This window comes from Nannobrachium achirus (assembly GCF_963921795.1).
Source record: "Nannobrachium achirus genome assembly, chromosome: 1".
Taxonomy (NCBI): domain Eukaryota; kingdom Metazoa; phylum Chordata; class Actinopteri; order Myctophiformes; family Myctophidae; genus Nannobrachium; species Nannobrachium achirus.
In genome coordinates this window covers 38382590-38404137 of record NC_137810.1, presented here as the reverse complement: position 1 = coordinate 38404137, position 21548 = coordinate 38382590, and the positions used below count along the sequence as shown (strand labels likewise).

Genomic DNA, 21548 nt, shown 5'->3' with positions numbered 1-21548 from the left:
CTTTGACATCAGAACACAGACAGAAGGTTTAAATACAAATAAAAGATAATAATAACAAAATAAATAAAATATAATTAAATGGACACCAGCCCCTAGGGAAGCAAAAAACTAAATGAACGGCTCCACCGGACATGGTGCCCCTTTCTCAACAAGACAGGAGGACAGAGAAAAACGGACAAAATCAAATGTAAATAAAACATGAGGTCAAATCCGTCCAGTCCAACCAAAATAAATAAACCTGTCATAAACCTGGAAAAACAAAACAAAATGAAATGAACAGTTGACATGAATTTATATAGTTACTGTAAGACATGATGTAATATCATGTCAAGTGGTCACCTCATGGGCTGGTTTGACCTTAATCAGTGGACAGAACACAACTGAGTTGTTGACATGATGGTGAATCTTGTTGTTGACAGCTCTTGCCGTCACCCCATGAGGATAAAGATTGTTTACTAAAATATGGTTTACCAGTGAAATATCAGACACTTGTTGCAGTGTCAAGGCTGTCGGAATCACAATGTTAGAATACCAGGATGTGTTATTAAGGAACATAGAGTGGCAAACATCCCTTTTAGGAGAAACACATAGAAACAGATTCACACAATAAGACCCATTTTGAGAGAAACAGTATGTAACAAGTCACTTGAAGTTTATAACGATCCCCACAGTTTCTCCAAATAAAATAAAACATATAGGCAGAGCTAGCGCAAGCAGCAAGCGTTAAGCAGCAAGCCTAAATGCGAGCCAGCGACTCACACATACCGTACAGTACTGCACGGCCGGACAAACACACATGCACCACTGCTCATGTTCATACTGGGTTTGATTTTTCCCTTTTCTTTCACAAGGTTATCACCAGGGGAGAAAAATAGGATTAAAACACACATACATACAGTACATGTATCCATGTAGACAATTTCTCATACATTTACACACATGGGTCAGTCAGTTTAGAGGTCATCATTCAGAAGGGGGCTTCTTAGTTCTCAACACCTCAGCTGGCCTGAGATGGAATTAAAATTAATAATAAGACTAAAACAAAGACATGTAAGCATAACATAACCATAACTTCTCTCAGTAATCTGGTTAAATAAGATAGCTGAAACCAGCTGTGTCGGTCTTATGCACTGGCCAAAACTTCCTACAGAACCAGGAAACACAATGCTGGTCTGGCGGTGAAATCCTGACTTGACTTAATTCACAACAGAAGGAGTAAGAACAACTTATGTTGGAGTGCAACTCAGGAGACTTGACTAACTTCAGGATGAATGCAAATCTTAATAAAATGAAGTTTTGTGCTGACAACGTAAGACCCACAGTTCCGGACCAACGGCTGTGAGGTCTTCAAAAAGCGACGAAAACAATAGACTAAAAACAACATTAAACAATAAAACTGCAGTTGTGTTAAGAGCTAGCTAGACTCTCAAGACAGCAGGTATTAATCTTTAAGTACTGGACACCTCTGTGATTTACAGTGCAAAAAGGCATGAATAGCCTATAATCAAAACTGAGAAATAGATTTAGAAAGTAAAGGTGTAGAAAACCACCTTGGAACTTTAAAGACTTAAAAAGAATAACACGACCGATTTAATGTCTGTTTTTAACAGGGCCGCAGATAAAAAGTAATTTGTAAGGCAAACCGGAACGACGAAACAACGGAATTTGGAACACATTATTTAGGACACAGGGGCCTCATGGACAAGGTTAAATCATGGATAAAAAATATGATTTATAACAACTTAAGCAAGTTTTTGTCTCATAACTATCGAAGGAAGGGTTATGAGTGTAATGAGAGACATACAGGTTTTCTTTAGTGGACAAAGGCCTGTAGTAGTAGTGAGAGCAGAGAGACTGATAAGAGATAGATTCAGGCTACTCAAGGCAATCTGTTCTGTAGCAAGTTGGATTATTTTGAAAATATTCTAGACAAATATTAGACTGTTATTTCCACTAAATTATTAGACTTTGAGACTACATTATATGAGCTTGTAGAGCTGCTATTTTCTTTCACATGGCGAGAGAGAGGGAGATAGAGAAAGACAGGAAGTAACAATATTGATTTATTTTAGGTTAATTGAGAGACAGAGAGCATATTAGAGAAAGAGAAGAGTATAAATGTTGAATTGTATAAATTCAACATTTATACAAGTTTCTGTCTCTGAGCCTTTAACTTCCTGGGCCATATTAACCTAGTCTGACAGTGTGTGAGTTGTATTAGGGTACCTGGGTGGTGTCCTTGTTGGCTCTGCTGTCGGCTTGCCCCTTTCCCAATTTGAGTGACATGTATGATAAAACAGTGAGCTCACGTGCCATGGTGGGGAGAAAAAAATCCTGGGGGTTCCACCGACAGCAGGTCCAATCGTCCAATCGGTCCACTCCTTGAGAAAGTGGAGAAGGAGACATTTTAGTTCTGTCTTAACTTAAATTGTCAGATACATTTTAAACATTTGAATATTATTAGAGGCCTTCATGCCAATTATTTTACCAGAACAGAAATGGTCAAAATACGGTCTAAGAAATAACATATTGCCTCTGACTCCCCCACTCTGCTTCGCGAGGGCAAGCGGGGGAGTGAGGAGGCGTAGAGTAAACGGAGCGAATTCGGTACCAAAACAGACTCAGCTGGCCTGAGACGGAAATTAAAAAAATAAAATAAAATAAGACATGTAAGCGTAAAGCATGAAGATTTCGGTCAGAACGTTCTGTTCTGGAACATAAAGGAAATCTACCAATTAAAATAACCACGCTATTTCTTATGTGATTAAGTGGCTCTAATCAGCCGTTGTTGGGTTATCGTACTGGCCGAAGAGACATTCCTTCAGAACAAAATATGTTCTGGCCCCAAATAAAAAGATTTCCGTCAGAACGTCTTGAAACAGCCGTTCTGGAGCATAAAATGAAATCTATATTGAAGTCTCGTACTGATACAAACCCAACTTGGACAAGCATTCTCCGTGGCCAAACGGCTGCTATGTCCTCAAAACATTTAACAATAAAAAGCAAACAACAAAAAGACAACAAAAAGGTACCGAATAAACGACCGATAAAATGACCATCTACTGTTATCCAAACGCAGATAGATAAGGGTTAATTTACGACGCGTGTCAAACCAAAACATAATTAGGAGTTATCTGACTCTGAACAATCATTCATTATTAATTCCAAAATTCAAAGACACGACACGTAAATGTTATAATTTAAAAGAATGTTATAAATCTGGTCCTACTGTATTTCCCCTATGTTGGGCTGGCACAGACAATAGCCTATGATAGGATGTGTCCGAGCATTTTATGTGTTTAAACAAGTGAAGGTAAAATAGACTGAGCGATACTAAAACATTATTTAGCCTTGTCCGACTCCCTGAAATATCAAAAATCAAAACAATAATTCAAACTGAGAAGCGACTCATCGCGCACAGATAACTGAAGAAAACAATATACTTATCTTAAAATATTATTCCGGTCACCGATGGTGCATAAAGATCCGTCCTCGGACCGTGGAGCATGCAAACAGAAAACCATGTGTCCAGCGGTCCAGTGGCGGATGTCCAAGCAGGGAATGTTATAAAATAAATTGTACTGTTGTCAAAATAATAACCTTGTCTGAAAACACAGTAAACTTCCAAACTCACAGCTGGTTCTTTTATACGTGTTGTAAAACCGACCCACCGGGGGAGAGAAAGTGCACCCACGGTCACTTGTCCATCCATCGGTCGGCCAAGATTACATCTGTATGCGGCGACGTAGGACCATTTTGATCGATATATTATTATTAAACAACAACACCTTCTTATTCCCATATGAGATACAATAATCCATCACACAGAAATAAGACAGGAGAGTGATCAGAGTGAGAATGGTATGTTTACTATGGAGAGAGAGTATTCAAGACAGGTACAGTACAGAATAATCAATGGTTCGTGCTCTCTCTGACAAATTATGTTTTGACATGAGTATAAGTATGGTCATTTCATCAGTCAATGGATGACGTTTCAACACAAGACAAAGAGTCCATATACAGGGTTCCTGGGAGGAGAGATGTCCTTGCTCGTGTCTGGATGACACTGAGCCTTATAAACCAAAACAATTCTCATTGTTTTCGGTACAGGCTCCAGGCAGTTGATAAGGTCTGATTTCAACCAGACGGAGACCTTGTGCTGTACTGTACATGACATTTTATGACACAGTCACTGTGCCTTCAACTTCAGGTGGTCATCAATATGTATTGATAAAAAGATGATATGAACCATAACAAAATACCTATCAGGGATATAATACAATTACTTGACTTGGATCCCTGCACCCAGATTACAACTATCAGTAAGTATAAAAAAAAACATCACAAAACAGAGGTTTAAAGCAGAAACAGATTCTACACATGGATTCAGTTGAGTGTTTTGACCCTCTGTGCCCTAGGCATATTGCACTTTATTATATGCAATCATGCACATGTACTGTACATGTACCAGCTGCTATGTGGACCTATATGGTCACTTTGATTTGGGCACTGTATTATATTGATAGTCGTGCTTTAGGACACTTTATGTATATATTATTCGTTCCCTTTCCTGTTGTACCTTGCTCTTACTGTACTTACTGTACTCTGTACTCTGTTCTTGTTTTTTTCTTTTTTATCTTTTTCATACTTCTCTGTAACTTTGTAAATAACCTTATACTGCTGTGCTGCCTCTGGGCAACTAATTTTCCTCCTTGGGATAATAAAGGTATCTATCTATCTATCTACCTACAAATGTGTTATACCACTTGTGCACCTTATGCTTAACCTAATGTACAAACGGTATCTGTTGATCTTGATCTTATCATGTGTAATATAAGCCAGGTAAAAATAAATAATCTTTTAACATGCTGTTTAAAGTTAGATTTTTTTCCCTCCCTGCTCACAATGACCACAATACACTACACCTCCATTTCCACCTACTGGTGGCCTACACCATACTACTACACTATAATCTATAATAATGCATTAATGCACACAGGTCTGACCAATCTAGGTGTAGAAGGCCATCCATCCATCTATCCATCCATCCAAGCATGTGAGAGTATTATCATATGAAAATAATTCTATCCATCCATGCCAAAGAAACTATAGGGAAATAAAGTACAGCGTTTCTTGGAATAGGCCTACTTAGCCAAGGCCAAATTAATATAGGCCTAAATAGTCCAGTCATTTTAGGCCAAAATTAGGCCAAACCTGGAACAAATTGCAATAGTAGCAAACTCAACTGATTTTGTATCCTCAATATGTCCTTAGTGAGGGAAAAAAAGTCCCAAGGAATCCCATCGGGGCAAAGTTTTGAAAACGACCTATCTACCTTCACTTACTATACACGACTACAATATAAAGGAAAAAATGACTGAAAAAAAATCTGCTTTAAGTGGGATGTGAGGGGTCAAACTAGGGGTTTTTAATTATTCTGAATCCATTGCAATCATTTGTTTTGCACGAAAAACATTCCTTGGGCCAGAAATGGCCACTCAAAACGTCAATTTTCATCAATTTTCAGTCTTTTGGGGTCCGTTTTTAGCCCAAGGAATGTTTTTCATGCAAAACAAATGCTTGCAATGGATTCAGAATAATTAAAAACACCTAGTTTGACCCCTCATATCCCACTTAAAGCAGATTTTTTTTCAGTCATTTTTTCCGTTATATTGTAGTGTATAGTAATTGAAGGTAGATAGGTCGTTTTCAAAACTTTGCCCCGGTGGGATTCCTTGGGACTTTTTTTCCCTCACTAAGGACATAATGAGGATACAAAATCAGTTGAGTTTGCTACTATTGCAATTTGTTCCAGGTCTAACCCTAAAATGACTGGACTAAAAGCTAGCCAGCTAGCCTTACACCTAACAACTTTGGTAAGATTGTGGACAGATTTGGGAAAGATTTCTTAAAGACTACCCCTCACACTATAAGATTTGAAAAAGACTCCCCAAAGACTGTAGGATGATTTTTCAAAGATTTAAGTTGTTAGATGTGTATGCCTCCAAAGATTTTGTAAAGACTGGTTAAAGATTCCCTTTTATTTGCTGAAATATGACTATTATATAGCCTTGTGTTCCAAAATAAATTATAATATTATTATAAAGCATTGGGCTAACCATAAATGATAATAGCTGATCTACAAGCTCAGTCACAGCGCGTCGCATCATAGTATTGCATTATTGATACTTTTACTTGATTACTTTTTCTATCACGCACATGCAGTGCACACACACACACACACACACACACACACACACCGAGCTCCGCCTTCCTCCCTCAGCCCTCTGTGCCTCTCCTCTCTAGTTTTCTCCTCTCAGCCGGCGCAGATCGATCCTATCAACTATTATCAACGTTGAATGTTTGGAATAATGGAAACGCGGGGCAATAACTAATAAAGGGCTGTCCTAGTAGCCGCACCAACAACGACCAGGCTGGCAGCTCAGGCAGCGTCCTTTGGGGAATGAATGGCTTGGCTTTTGGCTTGTTCTGTTTTGGTTGTAGGCTAGGCTACGTCATTGTATTCATTCAGACTCAGCCCCGATTTGTGAAAATATTAAACCAGTTTGATATTCTCGTAACATAATCTGGGTCTCAAATCGGGGTAAAAATCGAGTCGGTCCACTACCTCACATTTAACGATTGTGTACTAACGACTGAGTCACGGGAGCGCGCCGCAAATAGCCCCGATTTTATTACGATTGAGAAATCTTTTCAAAGTCGTTAGATGTAAGAGGGCCTTTACACCTAACAACTTTGGTAAGATTGTGCACAGATTTGGGAAAGATTTCTTAAAGACTACCCCTTCACACTATAAGATTTGAAAAAGACTCCCCAAAGACTGTAGGATGATTTTTTCAAAGATTTCAGTTGTTAAGTCTGTTTGTTTCACACATGTTTGCTCCTTCCATGTGTTTAGCAGCCAAAACGTGGTTTGATTATGGAAGATCATGGCAATGCAATATGGATCAGGATCAGTTAGGCTATACCATTTATAACGTGAAATGGTTGTGTACATTGTTATGATGACAATACAAACTTAAGTTTTATGTCAATAACATGAAAATATCTTGTTATAACATGAAAACATTGTTATAACAATACACTTTACACATTATAACGTGATATAGGCCTATATTGATAGATTTGTTTGTCTGCCATCACAGTGATGCCTGTAATCAGAGGTATTTTGTATTATCTGTGAAGTGATTACTGTACCCAGTGGTGAAGTAATCAAGTACTCAAGTACTGTACACAAGTACAATTTTTAGGTATTTGTACTTTACTTGAGTATTTCCAATTTCCAATAGGCCTACTTTTACTTCTACTCCATACATCTCAGAGGCAAATATTGAACTTTTACTCCACTAAATGTGAGCATGTATCTGCTATTTCCAAACATTTTGCACTTTTACTTTTAGATGCCAACACTTTCATACTTTTTTACTCAAGTACATTTTGAATTGACTTTTGGTATTTCTACATTGCAGTATTGATACTTTTACTTGAGTAAAGAATGTGAGTACTTTTTCAACCACTGGTGATTACTGTTAATTACTGTACCAGTGGAGGGTGCGCCACACACAAACATGCGCAGTATTGACAGTCTTGGTCGTATTTGGACAACTTCCTGCTCCTTAAACAAGCTGACAGTATCGCGATAGAGAGCCTAGCCTGGAGGGCCTGCCTCTGGAATGCGAAACTGGCATTTTAATTCAACAGAAACCTCTACTACACGTCAGTAGAACACCTCAGGAACAGCCAGCCGGGGTCCTGCTCAACTTCTGGGATGGTGCGAGACGCGTGAGACGCTAAACCCATGGTAAGTTGAATTGAGCCGTATGGTGGCTAACTTTAGCTTTAGGCTAGCTGGCTAATCCATCAACTCCTAAACACTAAAACAGTTGACAGCTGACCAGCCAATACAGGGGAAAGCTAAATGTTAGCTTTAGCCAAGTTAGCTGTGGCAGTCAGATCAGATGGCGAGGTAAGTTGATCACATCTAGAAGCTTGTAGCGTGGGAATTCATACCTGTACAATCCTCAGATCAAGTCATTGCCTCTGCTGTTGCTGCAACAGCAGGGGCAATGACTTGATCTGATTGTACCTTCTCATATGATCCATAGGCTAAGCTTCTGCTAACCTGCTGCTAGCGATGGCATGTCGTCGTTGCTGGCAGGGTGCAGCATTATGGCTTAAAACAAACAGAACTAGAATGACAGTGGCAATCTCAGCAGTAGTATATTGTTATTGAGAACTGTTGACGGTGTCACTGGCAGTATTGATTTGTGTGTTCGTGTGCGGCTATGGGGTTGTTTTCTTTCGAGGACTACATGATAGATGTTTTCTTGAAGACAGCACATAGACAGGTTTCGAAAAAGAAATGTTTACACCCCCTTTAAATGTTAAATAACCACTGGCATATTGATAACTCACACAGTAGTATAGTCTAGATGGCAGGACTAACAATACTATAGCACTGAGGTTGGCATTTCATAACGCCAGGGTTCCAGTGTGATCTGTCTGTCTCGGTGTCTTCATCAGGGGCTGAGAGGTCAGTTGGTGCAGCATTTGGAGCTGTGGGCTTGTTGACTCTCTGTCTGGGCTCAGGATGGCGCAGGGAGGCCCTCAGCTAGACTATCACATCCTGCAGGACCTCAAACAGCGCTTCCCCGAGATTCCAGAGGGAGTCGTCTCCCAGTGCCTTCTGCAGGTACGCAGACAATACACTGTCTCCCAGTGCCTTCTGCACGTACAGACATCCACAGTGCCTTCTGCAGGTACGCAGACATTGCCTCTGCAGGTACAGACATACACTGTCTGTCTCCTAGTGCCTTCTGCAAGTACAAAGTACAGACAGACATACAGTCTCCCAGTGCCTTCTGACTGAAGGTACAGAAATACAATGTCTCCCAGTGCCTTCTGCAAGTACAAAGTACAGACATACACCGTCTCTCAGTGCCTTCTGAAGGTACAGATATACACTTTTTATAGGTAGTTGCACACCGACGTTGTGCACCGAACATAGCTGATGGAGCTTGTAGATCTGCTATTTTTGTTGCACAACTCTGCGAGTCGGCGTGCAAGTACTCCTCAGGCAGCATTGGTCTCTCGCTGCCTTTTTCCACACAGAGCCAAGGCTCTTATCCAGAACAATTCATAGGCCCAGTGAGTGAAGATGTTGATTGAATAACCTTAATTTCCTCAAAATGCTAACATCACAAGTTTTCAGCAGCAGGAAGTCCAAGGGTCAAAAACGCAGTGTCAAGACAAAGGAATAAACATGTTTCTGTGACTCCATAGAATCTCTGTCACACAGAGAAGCAATCGGCACCATAACCTGTCAAGGCAGCTGTGGAATGGAGAGTTGTTCTTTTGGTTGTGATATTGTGCTTTTTTATATTCATCCGACTCTGGCAATCCAAGACTGTTCCTGTCCCTTTTGGTAGGCTTCATGGGAATACCATTTTTAGACGGCCACAATAGCAATGAATGTATGCAACACTCCCACTGGTATAAATGGAGTGACTGTGAGCCTGTGTCTGTCCCGTCTCTCTCAGAACAACAATAACCTGGACCTCTGCTGCCGCCTGCTGGCTCAGGAGAGTCACAGATACCTCTATGGGGAGTTCCACCACAGTCCAGAGGAGGTGCGGCTCAATCGGAACCACATGCTGCACATCAGTCTGGGACACTACCCGCCCGCAGAGCCAGGCAATGCCAATGGCGGGGCTGGGCGCTCGCTCGTGCACAGCTCCAGCGATGGCCACATAGACCCTCAGCGGCCCAATTACCCAGAGCCACTGTCGGCCCCCGCCACCATGGCCCCCTCTCCGAGCTATAACCCCTTCTTCATGAACGATCAGAGCCGCTCTGCCAGCACGCCCACCCCTCCCCCCACCATGCAGGGCATGTCTCCCACCTACTGCCCCATCCCGCGCTACATGAGCCCGATAACGGTAACCGTGTCCCAGAACATACCCAACGCACCCCAGGCCCTGCAAATCCCCCCCGGCCACTACAATAGTGCAAACACCACCCTGTACATTCGACCCTCGCCCTCGCAGAGCCCGCAGCCGTCCCCCTGGCCCTCAGCCGGGACGCCGGTGTATCAGCATCAGCAGTCGCCCTACAGCACTCCCACATACGGCTCCCCTTATAGCTCCCCCCAGCATCAGGCACATCAGCCACAGCATCAGGTCCAGCCACAGCATCAACCCCAGCCCCCGCCACAGCACCAGCAGTATGTTTTCCACCCCATCAGCTCGCCGCCCCTCCCCAACATGCCCTACCACAACCAGCAGCAGCCACAGCCGCCTCCCCTCTACAGGCCCTACCTCTCCACCAAGAGCTCCCTCAAGAACCAGATCGAGATCACGCTGCCGCGGCCGCGCAGCAATTCCCCCGTGCACAGCCCCCACTCGCAGCAGGGCTGGGGTGGGTCCTCCAGCCCCTCGCCCAGCTCGCCCTCGCGGGCCATCAGCATGAGCGGGCCCCCGACCCCGGCGGCGTTCCACCACCCCGGCATGTACCTGCACCAGTGCCCGGCGGCGCGGCCGCGGCCGGCCTCGTCGCCGCAGCCGGGCCAGCCGGCCTACATCAAAATCAAGGTGTCGCCGGGGGGACATGCGCAGCGGCCGCTCAGCTCGCCGCCTGTGGCCGAGGCGGAGTCCCTGCTCAACATCGTGGACCAGGGGGAGCACAACGCTGCCCCGCCACCCATCCTGCCCATCTCTGCCCTGCCGGGGAACGTGGCGAGCCAGTTCCAGCGCATGCCGCGGCGCTCCAGCTCGGGCTCTGATGACTACGCCTACACGCAAGGTGAGTGTCCCCCCCCCCCCTAGTAATCTTGTGTTCAGTTTATAGTTGTTTCTACACCAGGGGTGGGCAACCTTTATGATAGAGAAGGCCACTACATTTCCACACTCACTCCACTCTATATTGCATATAATCTAAATGTCAGGCAGAAACCTGTTATCTCTGTGTTTTACTTACTTTGCTTACTGCCCTTTATGCCGGCTGGCATGTAGGGCAGCAACAAAGGATCTCCACTCCTGTCGGTTTTGGGCCAGCGTGTGCCCCAGGTGTGATGCAGGGTCTTCAGCTCTCCCTCCACTGTCCTACGCCAGGTGTTCTTGGGTCAGCCTCTCTTACGCTTGCCGTCTGGTGTCCAGTGAAGGGCAGTTTGGGTGATGTTGTCCTGCTCTCTATGGATTACATGCACAATCCATTTCCACCACCTTCTCATGAGGATGGTAGCCATGTTGTCCTGTTTACACAGGCTAAGAAGGTGTTGATTGGAGATGGTTTTAGGCCAGAATCTTCGCTGTATTTTCCATAGGCTTTTGGTGTGGAACGTTGACAGTTTGTGAAGATAATTCTCTGTGTTTTAACTTTAGTTAATGGCTTACTTTGTCATTCTTTGTCACACAAAAGTAGAAAAAAATATACTTTTGAATTGGAATCCTGAATTATTTGTTGCTATTTCTTTTGAATAGAAATTAGATTTCAAATCTAATTTAAAAGGCATTTAGTTATACTTGAGTTAATTTCATGAATAATACATCGAACATAAAGCAGGTCTGTTTGGAATTGTAACAGCTGAAATCGTTAATTTCGATATTAACCTGCGGGCCGCATTATAAAGTGACGGTGGGGCCGCATGTGGCCACCGGGCTGCCAGTTGCCAATGTATGGTCTCACTGAGTATACGATGAATCAGTGCATGTGGACATCAAGGAGGCTGCATTCACCAATACACAGTCATACCAACACTGTGGCATTCGTTTGATATTGTATGTTGTTTATAGTATCATAGTAATTGCCTGTGAACATGGAAGTAGGGCAGTAAGGGCACTAAAGATCTATCATCCTCATGTCCTGCAGGACTGAGGATTTGCCTTAGGTTTTTCGGGGAAACCTGTCTTTGGGTTGGACAGGGTTGGATGAGGACACAAAGGATTGTACAGTGGTGCTTTCCTGTCAATAACAATAATAATAGCACAATAGCCTGATATTACATTGAATGAGGAACACATCACATCCATAAAGCTCAAGAAGCTCCAGTAATATTAAATCCCCATAAAGGACCTATCAACATGTTACATAACATCAACAAAAAACCTATACTTTGGGGTTCACTTCTAACAAGAATAAAAACAGTAGTGTTTACCCTGAAACAGAAAAACTCCACTTCCTATAACTCCACAAGGGAGTACTGGTGAATACACCAATTAAAACAGGAAGGAAGCCAAGGAAGGAAGTAACGGAAGTAACAAAAATGTCCTCCTTCCCGCCGTGATTAAAATGCTTCCCCCCTGCTGTCCCTAAGTAGCCTACTCAAACACTACCCATTTCATAGAGAAGAGACGCGAGTGAACACTTAGACGATAGAGCCACGCCATCAGACTAGAGGTAAAACGTCATCATGGTCGATTATATCTCTGGTAAGTTTCCTGTAGTCACTAATTTAAAATAAGCATATATACTCATGGTGCCACATAGCAGGGTTGAGCTCTACCAAGCAGGGCATGGAGCTATATACAATTATACATATAAGTGCTTGTTGCCAATGTGACTGTATTGACAATGACAATTGACATGTGGACACATGACTGTGACTTGTAGTTCATTTTGGATAGTGTAAGGTATGTTGTAGTCTTATGTAAACTTTTAGCAGCTCTTCTGTATTGTGGGACATGGGGATGTATGGAAAAACAAGTATTTTTCTTCTTCCTATTTAGCCAATGATAGTTAAGTAATAGATGCTGTAAGTGTGCGGTTTGTGAATGAACTTGAAGCCAATCTGTACAGACCTCATTCAAATTGTATTTTAGCTGAGCACAGTTTCTCTCTTTGAAATAGCATTAACCTATCCTAACTCAATCAGCTGATGCTTTCTGCAAACCATGAGCTTTGCAGAAACATTTATTTATTTTGTCAGATATAATTACAGTAGATGAAGCCGGAAATCCTTCTAGAGAGACAACGTCAAATTGCTGTGTGCCATTTAGTGACAAGCTACAGTAGCTGTTCTGTCAATTGGGTGGGGTGGTTCTCCAGTCCACTTGCAATTACTCTGTGTATTTTTTTGTAAACGTTAAGCTAGCTACTAGTTAGTTAGTTTAATTAACAGTTAAGCTAGCTTGTTAGCTTGCTAGTTTGACATTTCTATATTATTACTTTTGCTCCAGTGTGAAAAGCCTGCAGGAGCACTACTGCACTAGTGTATTGCGTTCTAGCATATAAATATAGAACAGACATTTCTATTCAGAAATGATTACCTTAATTCAGGTGTAAAGTCGGGTACGTTATACTAAGTTGAGAGTAGGGGTGAGGGTAGTAGAGGGTGAAATGAAGCTGGTTGAAAAAGGAAAATATAACGGTTGCAACAGCAATATGAGGGAGGTGGAGGGTCAGTTCAGAATAAATAAATAATTGGCAAATAACTCAAGCTGAATTTAATAAACAGCAAAACAAATAAAGCCTCAAATAACAAGATATTTCCATACTGTCTCTGATCAGTCTATACAGTTAGTATGGCAAGTCAGTCTCTTCTTACCACCGTTCACAGTCCGTCCTCAATAGAAAGGCTTAATCCAAGAAAATAATCCACAATGGAAATAAAAAGTAACTTTATAAATCCAGTGGGGAATCCAATCCGAAACGATTATAGCAAGACTTGGGAAAGAATCCTCTTGCTCCTACTCTCTCTGATTCACCCTGGACTGCCAGAGTCACACTCTCCAGGTGCCACAAACATTCTGAGTGTCAATCAACCCAATCAGTCCAGAACAGTGGTTCTCAAACTTGGGGTCGGGACCCCAAGTGGGGTCCCCAAATTATTTTGTGGGGCCCCCAGATGATTAGCTTAATGTCATTTTTCCCCCTCACCCAACAGTAAACAAATCTAAACACAGTATAAGTGTATACAAAGTATCTGCACATTTATAAAGTGACAATTTAAGGACTTTCAAGACCGTTTTAATACCAAACTGTAAAAGATTAAGTAAGTAAGAGGTGAAAATTGTGAAAATAGCCGTAGATCGGCTATTTTCACAATATTTATCTGTAGAACCGAGTCAGGGTTTCCTGCAGCACTTTACAGGCCAGGCGCCCCGCCTGGCCAGAAAACCCCCCCGCCTCCCCAAGGGTATAAAAAAAAAAAATTCAATTTTTTTTTTTTTTTCCAAAAAAACTTTTTGGACCTCCAACAATGTACTAGGCATGATCGCGATCGCGAAATTGCATGTTTAACCCCCATACCAACCCTATCTTTCAAACATGGCAGCCATGTTTGTTTACATTTGAAGAAAACATAAGGGCTGGTATCTCCTGAATGCCTGAACGGATTTCCAAGCGAATTTTTTTGTTTGAAAGCTGTGAAAAGCGTGTACATGCATAGTGCATCATCTGTGCACGAATTCGTACACCAGCGTGCACACTATTTTTTTTAACCCTTTGGTGGCGAACCGGCAATATAAGTTATTCAATGTTGAATAAATGTGGATGATAGCATGTAGTTGTGTTTTCCGTCATCATGGGCACATTCATGTGTTTTTTATAGGGCAAAAATAAGAATTAATATTAAAAAATAAGTGAATTAATTACTCGAATTAATTAATTAATTATCAAAAACGAAATCCCCCCCTGGTCAAGACTTTTTCCTGCAGGAAACCCTGCGAGTCACATTAAAATGTAATACTGTACCTACAATTTCAAGTGCTATAGTGCTATAGTGACAGGTGAGTCTTGGCCCAATCACTGCCCACCCCAGACTACTATACATCCCAGCCATACTGTAACATGAACACCAAGCAACTCAAATGGCTTATAGAACATAAATCTGTTCATAAAATAGTTGACACATTGCAAACAAACACAGAAATAACATAGAAAGGCATTCTCTTGGCACAGAGGTTACACGGGACAAGGACGCCTTAAGAGAGGCACCCTGCTTCACCCAGTTATTGCTAAGTCAGCTAGTTAAGTTCAGACCTTTCTGTTGTTTTTGGCAAGATCTGAACAGTACACTGCCTTCTGTATTGTGAAGGCAGCAAAACCTGGTTCTCTCATTAAACGTCAGTGACCGTTTCCTGTTCCTGTTACTGTGTGTAGTGTCACAAGACAAGAAGCTCCTGGTTAAATCTGTGTGTGTGTATATCTGTCTTCATTGTGCGTGTCTTTACTGAGTGGTTTGTGTGTGTGTGTGTGTGTGTGTGTGTGTGTGTGTGTGTGTGTGTGTGTGTGTGTGTGTGTGTGTGTGTGTGTCGCCCCTGCAGCCCTCCTGCTCCACCAGAGAGCCAGGATGGAGCGTCTCCTGAAGGAGCTGCTGCTGGAGAAACAGAAGCTGGAGCAGCTGAAGGCCGACGTCAACGACATGGAGTACGATGCTCTGCAGAGACGCTTCAGGAGGGTCAACTCCACCAGCCTCATCCCCCGGGTGAATACACTACACACTCCCAGGAATACAGTATATCGTTCTTGTCGGGTGGAGGCCTTGAATGTTCAAAACTGTTGGTTTTGTACTAGTGAAAATAGCCGATCTACAAGTTGCGAGGCGTTGTGTGCTTGTAGATCTGCTATTTTCGCTAGTCTAGCCAGCGCGAGAGTCTTGTATGGTGAAGCAGGGCTCTACTTTACGAAAAAAACATACACATTTGAAACTTGGAGATACAAGGTTTCTGCACAGCTGTGGCGATATACAGCAGGGGCAACAGGGGATGGCAATTGGCCACTTAACGTTCAGTGCATCCAACTGTTTATCGGAGGCGTATTTTCTGAAAGAAATGGTGGCAAAACAAAATTACAACTCAAGCCCCATTTCTAAAATTGGGAAAATAGTTTTTGCAGATTAATCTGAATCCGGCATCTACATGTGACACATGTCACATGCAACCGTTAATTTATGAACCCAGAGGTTAAAGTTCTCAGTCCTGGGGACTGATTTCAGTCTTGAGAATTCTTTAGGGGCTATTTCTGAGATCAGTGTAAGACCCGCAAAAATAAAAATAAATAAGCGATGTAAGCGATCTTCAAACTAAAAAGTAGTTATAATTTCAAGATATGAGTATTTGAATTGGCCAGACTAGCGTAGAATACAACAGAACTTCAGAAGATACTTCTATAAAATGAAGCATGGATTTATTTGGCACACACATTCAGTGAAGGCAGTTCAGAACTCCAGGGAAACACCCCAAATATTGGTGTGCGCTGCACGTGCCATGTTTCAAAGATCACATATTGGGACATGGTCTGAAAATTGGAATTGTTTTTGCTTTAACCTCTGTGAACCACTTTCAACGTGGCACAACCTATTTTGGGAATGTCATTATAAGTGAACATTTTCACGTCGCTCCACAAACAACAGTGAAAATTGTGGATCTTCAATTTCTCAACGCGTCGCCAAGCGACGTGCTGAGAACTTGTACATCCACTATTTTCACAATTTTAGAAATGGGGTTTAAGTTGTAATTTTTTTTGCCACCATTTCTTTCTGAAATTACGCCTCTGATAAACAGTTGGATGCACTGAAGGTTAAGTGGCCCGAAATTATTCGTCCGCAAGTATCTTAAAAATACATTTTTGTTGTTTGACCATGAGTGGAAAAAAAAACACATGAATAATTATACCGAAACTGAATGTGGTGGCACTTGATAGGGCTACATTGTAAATAACAAATCTGTGTTGAAATCATGGAAAACAGACACTCAGAATGTTAAAGGCAAGGGGTCTGCCTCATAATGCAATGCCACAAGTGGGGAGAGTTCCTCTTGTGTACACATGGGAGCGCTCTTGCACAAGCAAATGGGCACCCAGGCACCAAAGAGTGCACCAAACAATCGGTGTAGCCACAGCACCTGGAGTGACAGGTGTGCTCATACACATAGCACACCAGTTATCAGTAGGGTAACGCCCCAACACCTACAATCACATACATGTACATGCATACAGTCAACTTTGAAACAAATTGACACAGCTTACACATCGCTGCAGAATCATGCAAGTCTTTGTCCTAACAAACAAGCCGGAAGAATGAGTAAACGTAGTTATCTATTTATGTCTAATCGTAAGTGGTGTGTGTGTGTGTGTGTTTGTGCCTGCGTGCGTGCGTGTGTGCATGCGCACTTTGTTTGGCAGCCTGAAGAGATGACCCGATTGCGAGGTCTGAACAGACAGCTTCAGATTGATATCGACTGCACCCTGAAGGAGATGGATCTACTGGGTACACTACACACAAACAAACACAATCTCACACTGGCCTCATAGGCGTGTGCCGGATTTTTTTATATCACAACATCTTGTAAGAGCTGAGCCCGGAAGCGGACAGTCTCTCTGATATTTAGCTTTTTGCTTTTATCTACAGGAAAGTTTGACCCGAAAGCCATGAACAACTTCTATGACCACATTAAGCCGGGGCCGGTGATGCCGCCAAAGCCGGGAAAGAAAGGTGAGAGCTTTCTATAAAGCCTAATTCTTGTTTTGGTGAAATACATGTAACGCAACAAAAATTCAACTGGTGAAAAAAAGCCTTGACACTAGAAATATTTGAGGTCTGTTGAGTGGCATTGCGTGACACTTTTTGCCAAAGCATAAATTAGTTAACGCATCTGTAATGTTTTTTGTTTAGTTTTGTTTGGGGGGCAATGGGCATGCTGGTAGCTGACTAGGGTTGGGAAGTGAAACCTGATTCTATTATTAAGGGGAACTGGGTTCTATTAAGGAACCTCTATGGAGTCCATCCACTTTTGATCATTTCAAAATACTGTAAGTTGAGAAGGAAAAGAATTGCCATTTAAAGGAGTAGTTCACCCCAAAAAACTGGTTTTCTATCAATTGCACACCCCATAAAGCCTTGAATTCATGGAGATGTTTTAGTTTTTGTAACATTCCTGAGCCAATTATTCGCTGACTGGGTCATCGGTCAGTAGGAGACTCAGAGACTATTTGAGTAATTGTAATAGATAGAAAAATACTTAATTGTTTTTGGATGAACTGCTCCTTAAGTTCAGTGAAAATGGGTAAGTAACTTGCAGAGGTTGTGCAGAAAATAATGATATATATAAAAATAAAATGGGGACACAAGATTAGGATGCACAGCATCTATTGTCTGCATACAAACATTATGGAAAATTATATTTATAATATATAATGAAAATGAAATGAAACCAACACAACTTGACGGGTGGGTAAAATGTTAGGCCTCCCTCGCAAAACCAGACAATTAAGACAAACATTCTCCTTCCCAACACACTCGCTAGTTTCCCTCGCTAGATTACGATGCTTTGTAATACCTGTAATACCTTTCATCAGAGTTATTTGCGGTCATTTTTGTATTTGAAAGAGCCCACTGACCTTGGTCAATTTCATTGGCGTGGAAACCAGATGAGGAACCTAGCTGGACTCCTGTGTCTGTCGACATTCAAACGTAATTGCCTGATGGTTGAATGCATGCCTCACGCTTGTCTCCCGAATGACAACCGTGGTTTAATTTAGCCATTGAGGTGATGGCATTCCAGTTGTCACTGTGGTATTCCACATAACTGATTAACACATTCTTTTTTCATTTATTCATGATGGTCCAATAGGCTTTTGTTGAGGTATCGTAAGACGAAAGTAGAACAGAGATTTCCAACCAGTGGGATGTGAGGACATGCCATATAACCGCATAGCACTAAGATTATAACAATAACAAATAAATACCCTGACTTTTTCTACTTTTTGTTTTATATTTTTTATATGAAACGTTTTCAGCGTGATACCGATGAATATACTACACCGATCCAAGCCGGAACACAATCGATCTAAAGATGCAAATGCATAGCCTAGTAAACTGACTCCTCCTGCCTTGTTTACGAGGCTAGCCAATGCATTCGGCCCAACTACCTGACCAGTGGTCAGATGGGTAGGTTGCAAACGCTTGTGAGGTTTTCAAGTGGGCCCGAATCCAGAAAAGGTTGGGAAAAAAAGGTTGGGGAAAAAAAAGCAGATGCGCTTCCTCTAGGTGCCTTTTTTATTTAGGCAACTATACATATAACTTCAAACAGAGAGAAAACACAGAAGTGGAAAAAGCGAGAAGCCCCTGACAGCAGTAGGCAGCTCGGGGCGGGGTTACGTATGGGCGGGATCCCTGCCCTGATCCCTGCCCATTCCAGCTTCTTGAATCCCGCCCATAGCACGCAGATCGGGGCACAGGAGAGGGTGAGATGGAGGCAGATGATTTGCTGTGGTGTCTCCTGGGAAAAAAAATAGCCGAAAGGAAAAGGAGAAGACTAATAATTACAGTTATATAAGTACTCAGTCATAACACTTTATAATTTATAAACCATGTGACCCTTCCATGTATCAATGTAAAATTAAAATTACCATTGTTTCTCAACATTTCATAATCTCTCTTATAATACATTTTACTGTTATAAGTCAATGTAAGATGCCATTGACAATTGTAAAAATTCACTTTATTAGTCAAATTCTTTATGATGTATTTTTAATAGTTTAATAAATCATTAAGTATAATTATGAGTGCTTATAATTTGGCTATACATAATTATACAGTGTTATAAACAGGTTGTAATTTATTATAGTGCTTTGATCACAGACATGGGATGCATAGCAAGTGTTAACATTTATTAATTACACTCATTATTTTATAATTCACACATTTCAGGGTCCTCTGAGAAATTTAATGTATAATATTATATCATATTATATGCTAATTAAATGTAACAATTAAGCTTTGCTCCAACTCAGACCTGAGCTTTTGTTCTGAAATGAATTAATGTGAATTAAATTACATAATTGAAAGTCACTTTAATAAAATAAAAAAAAACAGATGATCCATAAATGATAATTATATTAATGATCACCATTAAGCCACTTTAAACAAAGGACGCCTTGAAACAGACGCGGGGGGACTAAATTTATAATTCTATGAATGATCAACATTAAGCCGCCATTAAAACTGCCCGCAACGGGTGGGGTTGATGACATAGAGTTGGTTGATGATCACTTAACCCCACCCACAAACACAACGGCCTCCCCGCATACAGAACCCCGCCCGATCTGCCTACTGCAGTCAGGGATACTTGGAAAAAGCGGCACTCCAAAATAAACAATGCTAGACTGGCTCAGATACAAATTCTCAATTTATTGGAAACTCTTAGTGTTTCGGCCTTAGCCCCTCAGAGCAAATACAATATTAAATTATCTCTTTAATAAAAATACAAAGGGAAGTCTTTCCCTTGTTTTTCCTTCATGTTTGTTATTTTTTCTTGTTTTTCAGAAGCCCCCAAGCCCCAGAGGGACGAAGACTTCGAGGGCGCCCAGTGGAACTGTGAAAGCTGCACTTTCCTAAACCACCCTGCACTCAACCGCTGTGAACAGTGCGAGATGCCGCGCTGTACCTGAGCCTGGCGCTGTCTTGCATTGCACTGCTCCGTTCTGCACCCCCCTGTCTCCTCCGTCCCCCGGATAGAATATGTCCAGACCACCCTTTAAATTCCTCACTTCCCAATTTCCCCTTTTAACAAGCTCCCTGAACCCTTTCCCCTCTGTTAATCTATGTATAAGCCCATCCTACTTGCTGAGGAAGAGCCACTATGTCCCCCACACACCCTTACATCCCTGCTTCCTTCTTGGAGGAACCTCCATGCACTTTGACCCTGTTTCCATTGGCAAAATGGCAACGCTTTTCCAGGACAGAGGAACGCTGTTCCCCTGATGATGCAAGTGGGAAATCGAGGAGAAAAAAAAGGGAGTATTGAGCTGCAACCTGGACAGCGGGTGGGCGGGGCTTCGAACTGTTTAAAATGAACAAGAATCGTGAAGTGGAGGGAAGGAGGAACTTTTGATTTACCGAGCGAACATTCCACGCAGAATGAGTGACTGCCCTGTTTACACAACTGCGCCCATTCCTGAACTTAAAAAATGGAGGCACGATGATGAATTTCCCTCTTGACGTGGGACCATGAATGCAATGGTAATGTAGGGTCTGACTAATACATTATGTAGACTGTACACTGTATCTGGCTCTGTATAAGAGCTCCTTTCATTGAATGAAGAACACTAAAGAGACTCGCGTATGAATATATTCCTGGTACTTTGATGCATATTATGCCACACTGTATTCTTGAGTGTTCAAAAAAGATGTTAATTTCCTGTGCAAATGCCTCAAGTTGCCGTAATTAATAAATGAGCTGAGTCTATGTGATTTGACCGAACACAGCCACCATGTTGTTTTGTGTTTGAGATCATGCGTCATAATTCATGGAGGCTCCCTCCTCGGGCCCAAATGAAAAGCGCAGGCTTTTGGTTTTTGCATTACATGTTTTATTATGTTAGTAAACAAACCAATGGTCACCGAATACACAGCAGCAAATGATTTGGAGACATAAAGCTCCATCTCAGCCAGTCAACTCACTCATACCATGATCATCATGACAAGCGGAAACCTGGTAGTTTGACCCTTTTAGTTGTTTTTGGGGCTTTTAGTTTTGTTTGTAAAGGTTTGATGTACCTTTTTCTTTTGTACGGATCACTGTACATTTGCC

At 42.0% G+C, this 21548-nt stretch overlaps 1 protein-coding gene across 1 annotated transcript; it reads left to right on the top strand.

Annotated features, from left to right (window-relative positions):
• The first annotated feature begins 7661 nt into the window (after positions 1–7661).
• On the top strand, positions 7662–21214 carry tab3 (TGF-beta activated kinase 1 (MAP3K7) binding protein 3). The gene is made up of 7 exons (XM_080733317.1): positions 7662–7822; positions 8545–8713; positions 9561–10821; positions 15282–15442; positions 17140–17224; positions 17366–17449; positions 20282–21214. The coding sequence occupies exons 2-7, from the start codon at positions 8612–8614 to the stop codon at positions 20404–20406; spliced, it is 1818 nt and encodes a 605-aa protein (XP_080589443.1). The 5' UTR covers positions 7662–7822; positions 8545–8611; the 3' UTR covers positions 20407–21214.
• Positions 21215–21548: the final 334 nt, after the last annotated feature.